Here is a 19,756-nt window from a genome sequence, read left to right on the forward strand (position 1 = left end):
CCATTTCACCCATCGCCCAACTCGGGTCCCAGATGAATATTAATCTACTTTATTTCTCTATGAATTTGTCTAGTCTGGACGTTTCATACAAGTAGAATTGTACAATACGTAGTCTTCCATGAGTGGCTCCTTTCACTTGTCACGTTTGTTCATGTTGTAGTATGTAAGTAATTCATTCAGTTTTACTGCCAAATTATATTCCATTGAATATCTTTAGTTATCTTTTCATCAGTTATCTTTTCATTATTAGTTATCTTTTCATCAGTTGATGAACATTTGACCTGTTTCTAGTAGTATGAATATTGGTTCTATGAATATTTCATGCAGATGCTTTTGTGTTAACCCATGTTTTCATCACTCTTGGGTAAATATTCTAGGAGTGGAATTTCTGGGTCCTATGGTAACTCTACATTTAACCTTTTCCAAAGAAGCTGCCCCAATTCAAATTTCATTCCCAACAACAATATAATTTATAAGGATCTTGACTAAGAGTTCTGGACACAGTTTCAAGTTTAAAAGTTTTTTCTTTAATAACAAAGGACATCACACATCCTAAGACTAGAAAACAAGACGATATCTCATATAAGCTTTTATATATAATATACAAACACACACATTTACCCCAATTTCAGAGTAGCAAGTTGAAATACATATAAATTTATGGAGCACATTATTCCTAGTCAGAATGTTTGGCTCTTAGTAAGTTAATAACTAATGATCACATAATTAGTATCAAATGAATAGATAAGTGACCTGAAAGAATCAATGTATAAATGAATAAATAAGACATACAGCTAAATTTCCAGTTTGCATCAAACAATATGGTGAATTCTTTAGATTTCTACTATGCATTTACATAAATATGCTACATGCGTGAAGCAAAGTATTTGCTTTTTTTCTTAATGAAATACAATAAGTCTCTTTTGATGCAATCAATGAAATTAAATGATGTCTATTAACCCCCATCAATAGATATTTACAAGGTTGTTAATTTAATATTAAAAATAATTTAAATATTATTTGAATCCCATTAAATATTATTTGAATCTACAACCAGCAATTGAAAGTGAGTAGAAATCTGAATGCATACTTAGGTTCCTAATTGAAATCCACTTGTTTTTTCCTATGAGAAAATGCAGCCTATGTTTCAAAATACTGATCTAAAAATAATCATTTGGAACATATGTTGTATAAGTTGGTAATTGCCTGTTGGTAATTACTATTATTATTACATATTTCTTTAGAAAATACTTGTACTTAATTTTTTTAAAAGTCTCTTAAGAGGGGCGGCGCCTGTGGCTCAGTGAGTAGGGCGCCGGCCCCATATGCCGGGGGTGGTGGGTTCAAACCCAGCCCCGGCCAAACTGCAACAAAAAAATAGCCGGGCGTTGTGGCGGGCGCCTGTAGTCCCAGCTGCTCGGGAGGCTGAGGCAAGAGAATTGCGTAAGCCCAAGAGTTAGAGGTTGCTGTGAGCCGTGTGACGCCACGGCACTCTACCCGAGGACGGTACAGTGAGACTCTGTCTCTACAAAAAAAAAAAAAAAAAGTCTCTTAAGATAAAGCACTAAAATCAGGTAGTTAATACTATTTCACTGAGAAATAATGACACATTCTTCACATACTTGTACATTTGAAGATCTAATAGAAGATAACAAAAATGAAACACATTTAGTTAAAGAATTTATTGATCTTTTTTTGGTATTGTCATATTTGATTTTTTTTCTTATTTACTTGATCGAGGTGAGAATGTTTTATTGCTATAAAATGTTTCTGATATTCTGATCGCCACTGAAAGGGAAAAATAATCAGTAGTATGAAGGTGTCTTACTGAGGTATTATTGTTTATGGAAGAACAGTTCATGAAGCAATAAATAGCTCTAGCCAGAGATTAAATGTAGAAGCAGAGTTGATGTATCTGATGAATGCAAATGCCATTTACAGCCTCACTTACTTCAATATCATAAATACCATTCTCATACAAGTAAAAAGATGACAATATAAAGTAAACTCTATACATACACATAAATGATACAAATGATACAAATTAAGATACTCTGTGGCTCAAAAGAGTAGGGCGCCAGCCCCATATACCAGAGGTGATGGGTTCAAACCCAGCCCTGGCCAAAAAAAAAATTGCAAAAAAATAAAGAAATCATACATGTGCCAATCTGAATTATACGTTTATTGTTTTCATATGACTCTATGACATGAGACCCAACTGATTGTATTTTTTCACATGACTTTAAATGTAAGCTTTCTGTAGTAATTAATTGCATAAGATGAAGCGCAACTAAGGTTTTATATATAAAAAACCCTTGTTATTAGTAATCAGTATGACTCGTGTTGAAGTCATGAAAATTTGTCTAACATTAATGTTAAGTTGAAGAATACCTGGTACATGCCTACATAGCCTACACATGTAGGGTTCATAAAATACTATCTCACTTTAAATATGTAATGATTGATCTTTTTAAATAATAGTGAATATCTTTCTATAATACTACAAGTCCTTGGAATGTACACTAAATGGGGGAATTATATGGCATGTATATTATAGATTAATAAAACTTAAAAAGAACAAAATTTTAAAAACCTCTATTGTGTCATTATTTCCATTTTTTCAGAAATTGAAAACCGAGGTCCAAGAAGGCTAAGTGACTTAGCCTACGGCTCTGAGCTTCTGAATAGCAGTGCAAGAGGAAAACCATACAACCTAACAATTAAAGAGTCAGGGTACCTGAGGAAAGGTGCTGGGTTCAAATCCTAGCTTTACTCCTTTATAAAACATTGGAGCTAAGTTTTATAGTTAGATATGTCTGTGTGATTTCTAACATACCACTGCACATCAGCATACTTATTTGTAGGTAGAAAGAGGTTTCTAATGATTACAACAGCCAGCAGAAAATCTGGGATCATGAATTTGAGTACCTGAAGCAGGTCTAAGATATGAACGAGCTTTGCATTAAAAAAAACATGATGTTAACACATAGGAAGGAGCCTGAGGCAGATGACACTTACTTCAGGGCTCTTGGACAATTTTCCAGGTGAGAATGAAGTCACTGAAGCAGCTAAGTCACTGTTGCCCTTTCCATCTCATCCCATTTACACCTTCCCATTGTTGTTTGTGAATTTTTCTGGAAAAGCTATAGGGAGAAAGAAGTGTTCTGAAGGCTGAAAAAGAAAAGAATGAAGTTATTTAAGGTTCCTGAGTGATTTACTATAAAAGTTTTTTATATACAAAGCAATATTGTATATGAAATAGACATTTTCCCTAGTTCATATAAAAATTCTACCTGTCAAGTGATTGTATCTGCCAACTCTGGGTGTTATCAAACGCTTGGGGAATCTGCATACTTACCTTATAGTAGTTGCATCTGGAATACAGCTTTAAATAACATTTACTTTTTGATTTAAAAGAGTGGTTAAATATTAACATCATGTAACCTAATCTACTTTTAAATTAGGAAAAGGAACCGGAACAGTTATTCATATTTTCTATAAAATCAGTGGATATTGAAGATTACGTGTTATATTTACTTACCAATAAAAATTTTGGTTGATTGAATATTGAAGTAAATTGAGTTGCCCTACTTTTTTGACTTCACTTATTCTACCAGATTTTTTCACAGTCTTGGCCTTCACGTTCCTTGCTGTTTCCCTCTTTCTTCTTTGGGTTATGTTTGTCTGTGTTGTAGGAACAAACTCATTCTTTCCTTTTTATTGCACCCCCCCCCACTTCGTGTTTCCATTTTTCTCTTCCCTGGATAATTTCTCTTTGCCTTCCTTACTTTTTCTACTTCCTTTTCTCTTTACTACTTAAAAATGTGCTTCTGTGGGTAATGTGTTAAAAGACAATCAACTACTGCCTGTTAGAGAAGCAAAAGATCAAAAGAAGGGGTGGAGAAGGGGCGGAGTGGGCTGGCTGTTTAACTTGGGAAAGAAAAGGAAAAATGGCAAAACTGGGTTCTGCTGCTGAACACTGATGAGCCATGCACATTGTTAAGGCTTGAACTGGGGTGTGGACAACAGGGTTGTAACTAGGTTTATGGTGACAGTTTGTCTTTGATAAGTATTTGCCCAAAGGGAAAAGTTTTACAAATTTTGAGAATAAAAATGAAGTTTAAAGGAAATGTATATTTAAGCCAATAAATAGGAAGCCCCAAAGTAATAATTTTTTTGCAAAGCACCAAGTCTTGAGTATAGGAAATTTTCAGATACTAACAGAGAATGGCAGAGAGGTGATGGAATACACACAGCCCTCCCAATGAAACACATGCTTGCTCTGGTTACAAATAATGATGGCTAATCATTTGTAAAATAATGTAATTAAACAAAGTTGAGATCATTATTGACAGGTAGACTACTACTAAATGTTATTCAAATATAATAAACATAAAAATCTTTATTTTTGTGTTGTATGTTTGATATTATAAAGTGATCCATTTGGCTGTTTGGTTAAAACTAACTAAAAATTTATCTGTCAGTATCCTGATAGTATAAAATATATCCACAAAAATGAATGACATCTTGGGAAAAGACAGATTGCTATCTATGTCACGAAGAGACTCGTAGCATCACCCAGGTGATGAGAACACTGGATCAAAACTCAAGACTCAATTATTGTTTTACTTTGGACCATCTTAACCCAGGCTGGCAAATTTATTAAATCAAACTTTTTCCTCTAGATAACTATGGATATTCTGAGAGAGCTATATTCTTAAAGAATGGATCCCCTTAATAGTAAAATTTAGACTTGTGAAATAGAAAAATAAAATAAATATATATAAATTCTAATTGTAGACAACACAAGACATATTTAGAATTGTTTAAATCTTTACTCTTCATTTTAAAGGTGTGAATGTTGAAATACTGTTAATTTGATTATAAAAACATGATCAACCATTAGATAACATACAACAATACTTTCAGCTGATCAGACACCATTATATTTTTTCTCTACATTGTCCTGAACCCTAAGAAATTATACCTCATTAACCTTGTATCGTGAGGGAAATACTATTACTGGGTAATATTTTCTCTGTATTGATTTCCAAATGTTTCCAAATATCAAACTTAAAAGTTTACATCTCCCATCTGTGATAGATGACAATAACAGGATTTCTAGCTTACTCATCTATCAATGGGATACAGGATTTTAACTGTATGTTCACTGGTAGGCATATCCAGATAGGCAAGTATTCTTTGTATTAAGGGTAGGCATTTTAATTCTATAAAGCTAAAATATATGGCTACAAAAATAAGATAATTGCTCTCTTCTTTTCTTCCCCATGATTATTACTGCAGAGGGAGAACCCCCCCCAGCAACACCATTCTGTGGTGCTTCTAAGGACATTCATCCAATAGGCTGTGTCATCAGTAGCCTTCCTGTAATGACCTATATTATTCAGAAGGTAAACTAGATTCATAAAGTATCCAAAGTCTTCTAAAAATAAGTTAGGTTATAATAGTATTTTACTGTGTTAAAAGAATCTGAAAAACCTTATATCAGAAGAACAAAATGAATAGATGATCTCTCTCTACCCTTCTCATGGAAGGTTCATCCATGAAATTGAAAAACTGGAAGGAATGCCAAATGTTATTAGTTCTTGCCATTTCAATTTTTACTATCTGTCTTTTATTAGCCACTTTCATGGCATTTTCCTTTGCCAGTGAATATGTGGATAAGTAACCGAATTCTCCATTTCCCTTTGTCTTTGGATGACTAAATAAATAGGTTCCATATATTTTGTGCTGTAACTTACAGATCAAAAAGATGAAACCTCTAGGTCTATTTATTGAATGAAGAAGGATCATACGGTGCAGAAGGATCATTATGAAATTCAGATGTTAGAGCTGAACTGAATTTTTTTTAATAGGAAGTCATGTTTTTTTTTAATACGAAGTTGTGATTTTTTCTGAGAAGTGCTTGTGTTTATTGGGAAAGAGGGTAGAGTAGAGCAAGAATAAAACAAGAAAAAGGAATGGAATGGAAAATTCAATAATTAGCAGAGATGCAAAATAGAATAAGATTGAAGCTATTGTTTGGTTGAAGATAATGATGGCACTCTAACAAGCTAATTTTTCAAAATATTCAAATTAGCATAAATCAATATAGTACCCTGATCAACAAATAAGAAACTCCCAATATATACTTGTTTAATGTTACTTGGTGCCTATTCAGAAAAGGTATTTCTTTCCTCAAAATGCCGTAACAGTCAATAGCTGTATTACTTGGGCCAAAGAAAAATGTCTTCTATATATTTGTGTTGTTTGTAGGAAGTATTTGACCATGTTTCTTAGTTTAGGATAATTTATTTTCCGTGCCTTTTTTTTTTTTTTTATGAAGGCCTCTATGTGCCTCTTTCCTTTAAAGATACTGAATATATACTCTGACTTAATCATCAGTCTATACTCCTTTAACCATTCTCCTGGGCATTGATACTTCTGAGATGCTTTCTTTCTCGTTCCTGGCTCCTGAAAGTATTCCCCAAGTTGAATTGAGAGTTGAAGCTTTCTGTCCATTTGTTTTTAATTTTAGCTTTTTCTGGCACATGTCTGTGTGTGCACAGAAGCATGATACTGCCTCAAATCTCAAGTATTTCTGATTATGACTCTTATAGTGTGTCTATTTCAGAGACAAGTCATGTACTCCTACACATATATAAGCAAATAAGGCCCTTTGTCTAGGTTTTACCTCATTTTTCTTAAGCTATGCAAAAACTTGGAAAACTAATTATTGCCTTCTAAATATTTTTGGCCAAGAATAATTATTTTGCTTTATTATTTTTTTAATTAATTATTTTACTTTTTAGTGTTTGTATATGTCTGTCTCTATATGACAGCAAAAAAGAAGAAATAAATTAAAACCATGTCAGTTAGGTTATTTTTTTTCTCATTTGTTCAGCCAAAATGTTAAAGAAATTAGATTTGATTTACTGAAAAAAAAAAAAACATAGAAGGATATACTTATACATGCATTTGTTTATATGAAAATACAATAAAAATAGAATTTTTACTACCCATATTCATAGTGTAACCTAGAGCAAAAAGGGAGTAAGACTGAACAGTTCATGGCTATTAAGTTCATAATGTTATTTGTTCGTTTTAATTAATAAAAAAGAAATATATACGAATGAAATAAACATTTATATGAAAAACAATTGACTTAACCAAAACTTGTCAATCATAAATCTCTTGTAAGTAAGTCAATTGTCTTGCATGAATGACATACTTAAATTTTCTTCTAGAAATGATTAAGTACAAAAATCTCCTATATTTCTTCACTTACTTTCTAATTAAAATATTTCCTGTTAAATGAATAGTAAATATTGATTTGTGACTTCTTGCTCATTTATAGCCTGTAATGTATTTACTTTATTTTCTGCACATTTGCATTATATACTGTGATACCACAGTTTACCTAATCAGTCCTCATGATTTATAAACTTTTTTTTGGTAAACAATTTATTTTGAAGGGCAAATATTGGTGATGTTAGCAAAACTGTATTAAAATCAATGAGATATGATCTGATTTTTAAAGGATTTTCCAAAATAACAGGACTGAGACAGAAAAATGCATTGTTATGGCTACAGTTGATCCAAAAGAAAACATAACGCTGTGTTGTAGGAATGGCCTTGTTTCAGCTGTCATGTGTAAGAAATAAAAACCATGTTTTGAATATCCTCATTGAAAAGGTTTAAACTGATAGAAAGCAATTCACAGCAAACCTCACAACAGAATATTAGACAATGATTTAGGCTCACAGTTGATAAGCTCCGCTTTCCGTAAGAATTGTAGAAGCAGTATCTTTCTTCAACACCTTCAGCTATTGGAGAATACATTGCTTTATCAGAGTGATCCAAAGAAATTGAGATTTGGCTCAAAGGTGAACAAAGTTAATAAGGAAGGCTGACTTACCTTCTCTAGAAGTTTATTACATTCTCTTATTCTTTAAGCCCTTTCTCCTAAAGATATGAAATTGGAAATGGTGTCCCATAGTAGGAAGTCTGGAATCATTGTTGAAATAATTGACAGAATATATTATAATGATATTTTTATGGAGTGAAGTTATTATGATACCAACATATCACCCAGACAGTAATGGGCATCTAATTCTGCTCTTTACTTAATCTTCATGCTGGGGAAGAAAATCTGCTTTTGAATCATTAAAAATTGAAGAAATGATGGATTTGACTATTTGGTTATCTAATTTTAGAGTGGAAAGCTATCTTCAGTTATACAAAACACCACTCCCAAGAGCTGTAGTCCTCCGTCCCATTACATCCCACTTCAGCCCTCATTTGCCAAGCTCCTGCTGCCACACTCTACCCCAGCATAAAACAAACGAAGTTAAGTCACGGTAGGGCGCCTTAAGTGAGGCCACTCAGAGTCGGAAGAAAGAAACAAAGAGCAATATAGAGATGCTGAGAACATAAAGAAAACAAAGCAGGCATTAAAAAGCAGAGATAACAGGGAAGGGAAAAAATTTAAAATCTCTGACCATCACAAAATCACTCACATTTTAAAAATCTGGCTAGTTATTATCAGTCTTTGTTTTGGGAAGTTGCCTTCAGAGAGCTGGAAAAATCAATTTTGAATGACTAAGAATCCTTTTTTCTTTTACAGCCTCCTCCAGGAACTAAGGAGGGACTAATTAACAACCTCACAGTCTCCTCCATAAGACCAGATTTTTCGCATATTCAGGATGGTCATTTTTTCTCTTCACGAACCCTGTTCCCTCCACTTCGGGTCAAAAGTATTCTCAGAAAACACTACCAGAGGGAGCTTAAGAATCTCAGGTGTTCAAGAAGCTATTTCTACCCTTGGCACACCAGGTGCCTCCCGAAAAGAGACCTGTGCCGGGCAGAAGAGGCCTACCCACAGACTCCTCTGCTCTTTCCGCCACTGCTTCTCCTGAAGGTGGAGGTGAGATCAGTCTGGCACAGCTGTTCCCCAGCTCTCTCTACCTCCCTAATTCCTCCTCTGCATTTCAGACACATTTCTCAGAGTGCCACCTGTTCCTGCTGCTTACCCTTTCATGCCTTCACATTGACACAAGCGAACTCACCCTGCGGCAACCTTGCCAGGCAGGGCAGGACAGTGGCCAGAGCCTTTTGGAGGCAGTAAGCAACTAGGATGTTACAAAGCCCCTCTCCGCAGTACTGTCCTCCCTAGGTGGAAGAATTCGTCCCGGCACCCTGCAGGTCCTACTAAAACCACTGGGCTGGTCCTTCTCTGTTGGTTCCCAGCCCGGCCTCTGAGGCAGTGTCCTCGCCAGGTGAGCCAAGCCACATACCTGGGCGTGGGGCCGCTGGCACAATTAGCACCCCAGTCCCGCCAGAGGCTCTAACCTCCGGTACTCCCAGAGGCAAACAGTGCCACCTGGTAGAGAGTCAATAGTGGTGCTTTAAAATGCAATACAAACCCCTCCTACATTCGTTGTCAAATCACTTCACGATTCCTAGGCAGGCAGCGGATTCTGCGCCTGGAAGAAGGCTGGCGGAACGCTGCCCGCAAGTGCAAAAATAACCCCCGGAGACAAGAGCCAAGTACTTGGCTGGAGCCTTTGCAGCCTGTGGATGCCCGCTGGGCGGCTGGCTGTCCCCCGGGAGCCCCGCGCGCCGGTGCGCTCCCCCTCCGCACGCCGGCGGCGGGAGCAGAGCGGCGCCGAGTTTGGGAGTTCCTTTCTGCCTTGTAAGGAGGGCTGCTCCCGGCCGGTCTCCGCCCGACCGCGCTGACGCCCAGCCCTCCCGCTGCCTACCCCAGCCACCTCCCTCCGGCTGCCCGGAGAAGCCAGACGGAGCTTCTCTCTTCCACAAGTCTCTCTGCCTGCCATCCCCCCATCCCTGCATCCGCCCCCACCCCTCCCCAGCGCCGTCACCCCTCCTCCGCCCCCGCCTCCGCCTCCCCCTTCCCCTCAGCAATCAGGGGAATAAATCTGGGAGCAAACCCAGAGAGAAAGCGAGAGAGAGCGCGCCAGCGCCGGCGGGCTCGCCCAGGTCTGTTTCCAAAGTCGCCCTTGATGGCGGCGGAGGCGAGGCAGCCGCGGCGCGGAGCAGCGGCCGCGCGCTAGAGGGTCCGCCCGCCACCGCCCCTGCCCCGGCGCCGGCCTGGTCCCCGCCGCCCCCCGCGCCCTCCCGGCTCCGGCCCCGCGCGCCGGCCCTCCAGACGCCCGCGGCCGGGCAGCAGCCTGGGCCCCGTCCCCTCCGCGCGCGGGCTCCTGCGCCGATCCTTCCCCGGATTGGGGAGGAAGGGGGATTGATCTTCGATCGCGAAGATGGCTGCTGGCTGCCTGCTGGCTTTGACTCTGACACTTTTCCAATCTTTGCTGATCGGCCCCTCGTCGGAGGAGCCCTTCCCTTCTGCCGCCACGTAAGTGAACGGGCCGAGCAGGGCGGGGAGCGCCGGCCCAGGGGTGCCGACGGATCCGGGGATGGGGGACGGTCCCGAGTTGCCGGGTTCCCTGCCCGTGGGGGCGGGGAGCGAGCGGGGCCGGGCTGCGGAGAGGCCGATGGCGAGGCGCGCGGCGCGCGGCTGGAATGCGCACCGAACCCGCGTCGCGGGCGCTGGGGCCGGGGCCGCGCTGTCCCGGGAAACGTCCGCGACGTCTCGGAAAGCATCCTCTCTCGACTTAAGAGTTTAGCTGTAGTGGGGGAAAAAGTTTCCAACCAGATGCCCGCTCTCATCAAACCCAGCTCACTAAAAAGTTGTGTTTTAGTTGGGTATTTTACAAAAGGTAATTTCAGGCTTGCCAGGGTAGTGCGGCCGTCTCCCGCAAGTGGCCTCTAAGACACTGACTGCTAATGCTGCCTTAACTGGTTTAGACCCCACATTGCGGGGTGCACTTGACCGCCTTTCTGATGGGAAGCGTGCTCGCTCCCCGTGGCGGAGCGGGCTGTCCATCCAGGGGGCTCGCAGGTACTGAGCCACGCGACCCAGCCTTCTAAACCCATTATTGGAAACATCTAAGAGCGAGCAGAAACTCGGTTCCTGTTCTTAGAATGAATAGAGAACTATTCTTTGGGGGGAGGGACTGTTTCCAGAGTCTCTTCCAATTTTCTGTTATTTTTAACATTTCTAAAATAACTTTTAAATATATATAAAACCTCCCTGCTATTCTGGAAGTGCAGTGTTTTTAGGTAGCTCTTGTCACACTGCAGGAAGGGAGGGAAAAATATTAATTCTCTCCTCTCTTAGGCTGCAAAATAGAGTCAAAGTCAGTGGTACATACAAATATATACATATATATATTATTTTTTTTTTAAAATGCACTGAATAGCCTATTCGGCATTCTGGGAAAGAATTTATTTTGGTTTTTGAAGCTACTTTAAAGCTTCTAAGAGTAGGTAATCTTTAAGTGGATGAGTCACTTTAATGCATTTTACATAACAAAAACAAAGCCCAAGGTAGCTTTCCCGTTATTTATGCTGCTGGGAATTATTTGCTGTCCTTTGTTGGCTGAGTGCTGAATATTGGAGTTTTGGGTAGATACTAACAGCGGTCTTTACCCTGCAGCTATCTTTTCAGATTCATCTTAGAGTATTTATTACATTAGATGTCAGTGCAAGAATCTAGAGGATGCACATTCTCACCCAGAGAAGGGGAGTGTCAAACATTTGTCATTGATTTACAGTAATGTTCCTCTTTAGATAATCTTCCATAAAACTGATGGCAGATCCTTTTTGTTACGAAGCAAAAGGGTAAATGCCATCTGTAGATCTTCCTTTAATTGGCAGAATGTTTCAACCGGGTATTTTTAAACACAAAAAGTAAGAATTACCCTAAAGATAGCTCCACATTATTCACTCTTACTAAGAAATCACATTTTTATTTATTTAATTTCTTTAGCCTTTTTGGTGGTTGGCCTGTAAACTGAGAACTCAAGTGATTCCCTTGCATTTTGTGTTAAATAAAGAAGTAGCTCTTTAAAAAGGAGTGACAATGTTGTGGTTTTAATCGACAGTTCATCAATATTTTATCGTTTAGGGGGAATGCATCATCATATCAGTGGGTAAAACTATGGCCTTTCAAACTACAACAAAATGTAGCCTTTTATTCTTGAACATACTATGGTAAAATATTAATGTAAAAATTCTTACTGTAAGAAGGACATCTGCAATAAATACATTTCTAAAATTAAAATAACTGAATTTTTATGCCAGAGATTTATAAGGGGCAAGAAAGAGAATGAATAGTGGGCTAAAAATGGGCATTAGGACACTAAAATTTATTTTCTTTGAAAGGATTTGAAATTTTTTTTAACAATGGAAATTCAAGACATTTTAAAATTCTATAAAACCGAATTATTTCATGCCTTAAAAACTTAATAAAGGATTTTGTAGCGCTAAGTCAGTCTCCTGTAGGTAATAGTAATAATATTTTTGGAAACCTTCTTCATGTTTAGATGTTTATTTGAAAAGTTGGTAACATCATCAGAGAAAAGGAGAAATGATGGTTGACATTTGTACTTCAGGTTAGATTTCTGAATAAACTTTATGAAATTTAAAAAAGGAGAGATAAATTTCACCAAGATGTAGTGCCATTGGCGTTTCTTTCAAGAAAAGAATTCATATGCAATGTTTAATCAGGACAAATCTCAAATGTTTGGGGAAAAATTCAAGTTTGTAAAAACTGAGTTCAAAGACTGTAGTCGTCACTAAAGGCAAATTATGCTTCACTATGTAAATTTCTCTGGAAATCATTAGTAACTTTCTTTTGGTTTCTTTTTTACAATTTTATTTTTCAGTGAAAAAGTAACCCAAGTTTTTATCATCATCAGAAAAAGAACATGCCATCACACAGTAAATTAATTATGCAGTAATTGTCGTTGGACTTGAATTAGAATTAGAATTTCAGTTTTTTTCTGGGTAGTATTTACAGTAATATGAAAGGTTTACAGTAATGTGAAATACTATAAAATGTATTATAATAAAAACAAATCACATATTAATTGAAATAGCTTCTTTTGTTTTCTCTTCTCTAGTAATACATACCTAACATGGCATATTTTCCTGTATTAAAGTAATAGTGGAACTATTCTAACACTAAAATAATGTTGTTGTTTTTTTTTTCCAGATAAAGGGATTTTGATACAGTTGTTTCTCTGGGGTAGGTGTTCCTTTTGGAAATGTTTGTTTCCATAAGGTGTGCAACCTAAATATGTGGTAGCAATAAACCTAATACATACTGCTTTACAAGTAAGCGGAAAATACAGTCTTTTCATGCCATAGCATGCTCGTGCTGCACTGTGTTTTAAAATGTAGTTTTCCAAAAGGGGAGCTCTCTTGTGCTAGAAATGATTGCTCCAAACATATTTTAAAACACTTCCATTTTAAAATTCAGGATTACATGTGTGATGGCTAGTATTATAATGTTAATTTAAATTTGTTGTAAATTTTGAAACCTCTTTACAAATCCAGTTTTTTGAAAGCATTGCAGTAGTAACTATTATTCATCTTAAACTTTTATGTCAGTCATATCAAAATGCCAGTCAACAATAATTGGCTGAGAGCATATTTGTTTAGGGAGATTTTAAAGTGAACTATATAACGATATAAATATATAACTAATAATTCTAGATATCTACAGTAAGTAAGCATATAATCTCATGAAAGAATAGTTTTGGCTTTAAATGTGTATGATATTAAGTTTTTTCTGTGATTAGACAGGTTTATATTCAAGGATATAGAAAAGAAATTTGTATGTCATGAATTTGGAATAGTTACCTATCCCAAGCATTAGAAATGACACAATTATTCTCACTGGAGTTCAGCAATTACTATTCACATACTACATAGAGGAAAATGTGCCATATGTTAAATATGAGATAAAATATTAGATGTAAAATAAAACCTAAAAACAATGCCTGTTAATAAATTTCTTTTTCATGTGTTTAATTTGTCCTCTGCTTAACCACATGGTAGCATTTATTATTCCACAGGTGTATATTTAAAAATATGTAACATTAGCTTTATTTTTCCATGTAAGTGGTCCTATAGTGTTAAATTTATTAATGTTATACATAGGCATGCATGTAGCTATTTGGATTGACGTTTGAATAAGCATTTAGGTAGACTGATGTGAACATAATTTAAAAAGGATTTTTGGTAAGATACAAAAATCTAAGCTTATTATGGTTTATAAAAAAGGAAATAAAATATGCCCTTGTAGTCTTTTCTTCACGGCTTTCATTAATTTAATTGTAATTTAATAAATATATATAAAACTTGAAAGTAAAGCAGGTGGTTCATTTTAAAAAGAGATAAAAACTTTCCCTCTGTCTTCCTTCCAAGAAGCCTGGCTGCATAGACATCTTTCTATTACTTTTACAACATTGATAAATATAGCAATAAAAACTCTTCCTTCTACAAATTACACATAGTAAGGTTTTGCAAAAACATAAACAACACATGCAAATCATATATTCAAATTTAGCGTTTGCATTTAGGAGTATATCTACAGAAGAAACAATGCATTTTGACAACTTTGAGATGACTTAAAAAAATTGTGCCCCTAATAAACTACATTATTTAATTTACGTACTTTCGGGAATATTCATTACGTAAAACACCTACTCTGAGGTTTCTATTCTTTTCCCTCATTATCAATACAGATACAAACATACCACAAAGTCATCTGTTCTTTTGACACAAAATCTGATTTCCTAGCATGTGGGTTCAAACTATTTATAGGGGAGATTTAAATGGGGAAACAAATAATTTTAGGCAAATCTTGCAATTTGTTGATCTCTGTTATTGTCTTACATGTGTGAACTTAAACAGTTATAAACAGTTTTGAAAAAAAATCAGAATTTGTTTTAGGATTTCTAAACAGTATTTTATTGTTACTAAAATGACAATATTCCATTATGTTTAATAAAAAGAGCTGTCTATGGTAGTACTTCAAAAAGCATGTCAGCTGCTTACTGTTAGGGACCAAACTTTGTTGTATTATGTCCACTTGACATTTGCTTAAGGCTTAGGGAGTGCATCAAGCCCTGTGTCACTTAGTGTATCAACCAATCTTTCCTCTCATGGACTGTCTGTGAACGAGCAGGACCCCAACTGTGCTCATGACTTTCATAAGTTGCTTTCCAGAAAACATGGAATGGGCTGTGAAGGCCAACTGTGTAGCTTAGATATGATTCATTCTTGTGTGTGTGTGTGCACTAAAACATGAAAATGGTTGTGTTACACTGTTGCAGAGTTGCCAGAATAGGACAATTGACTTCCCTGTCAGTTGGGTAAAACAGGTAGCACTTTGTGAAGAATACTATTTTTACTATCTGTTCCTTGAGGGTCTAAAATATTAACTGGAATGATTAGCTAACGTCTCTCGTTGGTATACCGTAGTGGTGATCCATTTAACAGATAATTTCTTCTGTGCATGCTAATATACATATATACATATACACATATTATATTAAAGTTTAAGTGGTTTGCTAAGGTAGTAAAACCCCCGTAAGGTAAGTTTATTAACAAGCGTGCATACTTTAAGATTTTTGTCAATTCACAGCTGTTTTCAGGGTAAAATGTCATTCAAAGTATTTTAATAACACCAGCATTCAAGAACATTTAGTCAAGACTATCAAATGAGATACTGTGTACAAAAGCAATTTGAAAATGTTCTAGTCTTATAGAGATGAATTATCAACAAAATTAATAAGTAACAAAAAAATTGCTTCTAAAGATAGTTTTGCCATCTTTTAAATAAAACAAGCATGAGAATGAAACTGTTGCGCTTCAATATTGGGCGTCTATTAAATTCTTTACACATTAAGAGATTTTATTTCTGCTGTTTAGATACGGTATACTTTGAAATTTGTAACAAACGTATTTGTTGATGGGATGTTTAGGAATGAAGGCAGTTTTGCATAGCTTTTACAGTTTTATTCATAAAATACAAACTTCTAGGTGTCTCTTGCAGGCTTTACGTCTTTTGTAGTAGTTGAGTCCTAGGAATAAACGACTTCAAGCAATTTCAAAAAATGAGCCAAAAAAGTGGCCATTGCTCCTTTAATTTTTTTCTACATATTTGTACAGATTATGAAAAAGGAAAAGACTGACATTGCAGCCTCAACAAACCGGTACACTTTTTATTGTTAATTTCAATAATTTAGAATCAGGCTGTTATGTATAAAGCAATATTTGAAGTTCCCTTTGAATATGAATGTGGGATATTTCTGGCTAAATGTTATTTTAACATTTGCTTCTGCTGATTTTTTTTAAACCATATGCTCTGTAGATTTAAAAAATTAGGATGCATTTAAAATTCTATATCATAAATGGAAGAAAACTTAAACTAGAAATTATGGCAGTAGAAAATAATGATGTTGGCCATTTTAAATGCTTCAGATTTGGGGGTAATCTTACTGTCTATTTGAAGTTCTTTTGCTTGAGAAATTTACGATGGTAGTCTCCTGGCAAATGAGGAAAAGTAATCCCTATATTCTTTTACTCAAATAATTCATTCTTAGTTTCTCTCTTTCATACACACATACAATTAATCATAATTTTTTACTATTGATCATAATTTTTTACTATTTGCTTATAATATCAAATCAAAATGGGGGCATTTTTTGTTTTCTCCAACGTTCCTTGTGATCAGAACTCAATTTTGGGTCTTTTTTATTTGATCTGCTCTTGTTTCAGAGGAACCTTCTCTTAGTGCCAGACATTACCCTCCCAGGGAAACTGTCTAGGGATTATGATACTCCAGTAAATGTGTAATATGAAATCCACACACTAAAATTGTTACTCTAGACAATTGTTTCTTTTGGCATTTGCCCAATACTGTGAGGAAAATGATTAGGGAAAAGAGGGGAAAGAGGTAATAAAATCATTCTTATCGAAGGTGCATATTGTCAGGTTATATAAAGGGATGGTTAGATATTAACAATTCCTTGTTTTGAGAATACAAAGAGGAATGGCTCTATAAAATAAATGGGCTCAGTCACACTGTGAAGGAAGATCTCTCGTTTTATAATTAAAAAAGTGATCAACAGGCATTATGGTGGAGTTGCTGGGGCACCAATGAATGTGTAAGTGGGGCAAAGAAAGAAACTCTCAGATGTAGGTGGTGCGAATTTACATTAAAGATGCTCAAGGTAGCTATCGGTTATTTTCTTAATTTCTTCATTTTTTCCCATTTCCCACATACAGGTGGTTGTACTGGAAATGCTGCTTCCTAAACATAATATTCATTTTGAAAGACCTAAATATTCAGATATGGAAATTCAGTTTAGGGACTAAAGAAAACAAATTGTCTAGATCTCAAAATACAGAAGTTCTTAGAAATTCTTATCTCCAAGGGAAATGGCTGACTGGATAAGAAACATGAGTATCATATTTTATTAAAAGTACTATTTAAGTACTAATCATTAAGAAAGAAATTATGTTAGTAAATTTTTTTTCCCATTAGATTACAAGCAGTAAAATAACTTGCAGGTGGATAGACTCCTAGGCAGCACTTAAGACTATTTAGGCCTCTAAATAGTACATCTCACTTTTAGAAATAGGACTATCTCTATTACATGGTCTCTATTAATGTCTCCTGCTTCAAATATTTTTAATATCACAGATGTAATTCAACAATTAATGCAATTAGTACTACTCATTTCAAATTTTGTACTGCAGTGAGCTACATGTTGAAAATACAAATTGAGGAAGGAGAGTCCCAAGGAAGAAATGCTCTGCTCCAAGCTGACATTGAAATGTTGAGATGCATCGGAGCATGGCCAGAGAAAAAGTACATTGCATGCGGAAGGAACACGGTTTGAAGAAACATCATCTGTTCTTAATTTGCCATAGGGCTATTGGGTGGGGAAAGATGTTGGTGGGACACAACGACAGCAGGGACCTTACCTAACCAATGCGAATATTGTAACCTAATTATTTGTACTGTCATGTTAATCTGAAATTAAAAAAATAAAAAAGATGTTGGTAGGACTTTTGGTTTGAGTCTAGGTTATAAATCCCTTGCATTCGGAACCCAGGAGGAGATAGGTATTTTTGTATCTCTACTTTGCATACCAAAACAAATTTGGACTCCATCCTATGTTGCGATGGACTCCGTCCTGTTGAGACTTTTCAATGAAAAAAAATTATAGGGCGGGTGCGGTGGCTCATGCCTATAATCCTAGCACTCTGGGAGGCTGAGGCTGTTGGATTGCTTGAGCTCATGACTTTGAGACTAGCCTGATAAAGAGCAAGACCTCATCTCTACTAACAATAGAAAACAAAAACAAAAAAAATAGCTGGGAGGCTGAGGCCGAGGATCTCTTGAGCCCAAGAGACTGAGGTTGCTGTGAGCTACAATGATGCCATGGCACTCTATCCAGGGCAACAGAGTGAGACTCTGTCTCAAAATAATAATAATAATAGTAATAGATTTGAATCATAATTTGTAGAAGGCATGATAAAAGAGAGCTGGTATTTGATTCAGAGGTAGCGAGACTACTTACTATGCTTTAATAGGATTCACTGAATGAGAGAAGCCTAATGACTTAGAAGTGGCAGAGAGAAAGCAAAGCAAGTGTGAAATACACCTCTAGAAGTAAAATGTCAGGTCTTTGTGGTTATGGGATTTAAGGAATCGGGAAGAGAAAAGAGTTGGAGATAACAGGTAGATGATGTTTCATTAAACTTCATAGACTAGAGAACACAGGAGGAAACTCGGGTTCATGCTGGGGCTGAGGGTGGTAGGTTCACTGTTGGACATTTCAGTTTGCAGTGTCTTGTACATGTTGGTTAGACCCTTAGAGATATGTATCTGAAGGGAGTTTGAAGGTTAATTCAGAGAGCAGTATCTTTGAAGCTAGAGGAAAGGATTCATTCATTTATTTAGCTAATATTTATTTATATCTACTATGACAGACACTGTGAATTTTAAAAGAAGAGCCTTGACCTACAGTTCCCTTTTGCAAGAGGTCAAATGAGATGACTCCTGTGAGGCAGTCGTCAGGCCATTTTCTGTAAGAGCAGTTTCAGTCGAGTGTGGGGACAGAAGCCTAGTTTCAGCAGCGGAGTTGAGTAGGTAGAAGTTGAGGATATGAAGACAAGTGCAGAGAGTTCTTTCCAGGCATTTGGCAGTATGAGGAAAAAGAGAGAGTAAATTCATAAGAAGATGGGTTAAACGATTTTGGATTCTTTTGATTTATTTTAAGAATAGAAGTTATTGTTAAGTCATTTAAGATTGCAAGAAGTATGAACCATGGGACTGTCTTAAACCAAAAATGGAAATGTTTTTAAATGGTAGTGGAGCTGGATAAACAATCATGGGAGTTGAGGTCAAGAACTCAACAGCACCAACATTCGCACCTTTTTCTTCAGTGCTAAGAGTTACAGACAAAGGTGAAACTGCCACCAGGAACATCTCTCACGTCCGCTTTTCTCTCTGTCACCTCCTCTTTCTCCTCTTTCCTTTGCTAATTGGCATTTTTCTGCTTCTCAGCACTCACAGTGTCACATGGTTGGAAACAATTATATTTTCTTTATTGAAGCTTTGAACCAGTTGAGTCTCGAATCCTAGTCCAAAAGATAGCTCCAAAAGAAGATAAGTTGATAGTCTGAGTACAGACCAGATGGCCATCTGTAGCCCTTTCAGTTGTTTCCTGGAGATGAGGTTTAGAAAAGAGACTGTACTTGGCAAAGTTTGGGTTACTAATCCCCACCTGGTCCAAAAGGCCAGTCGCTGTTACCATGAATGGAGGAAGAAGCAATTCTTGGAAAAAGGCTCCGGGGATCTGGGGTGGGTAAG

The 19,756-nt window shown here is 36.8% G+C and overlaps 1 protein-coding gene across 3 annotated transcripts in view; it reads left to right on the forward strand.

Moving 5' to 3' along the window:
* The first annotated feature begins 9,788 nt into the window (after positions 1-9,788).
* The window catches only part of CACNA2D1 (calcium voltage-gated channel auxiliary subunit alpha2delta 1), a 537,856-nt gene continuing 527,888 nt past the window's right edge, over positions 9,789-19,756 (forward strand). Inside the window, exon 1 of one of the 3 annotated variants that reach the window (XM_053553458.1) lies at positions 9,789-10,372. In XM_053553458.1, coding sequence (XP_053409433.1) covers positions 10,278-10,372 — 95 coding nt within the window. In that variant the 5' untranslated portion in view covers positions 9,789-10,277. The remainder of the gene's footprint in view (positions 10,373-19,756) is intronic. The other 2 variants (XM_053553462.1, XM_053553459.1) reach the window with 2 other exon arrangements.

This window comes from Nycticebus coucang, chromosome 11 (genome assembly GCF_027406575.1).
Source record: "Nycticebus coucang isolate mNycCou1 chromosome 11, mNycCou1.pri, whole genome shotgun sequence".
NCBI classification, from domain to species: domain Eukaryota; kingdom Metazoa; phylum Chordata; class Mammalia; order Primates; family Lorisidae; genus Nycticebus; species Nycticebus coucang.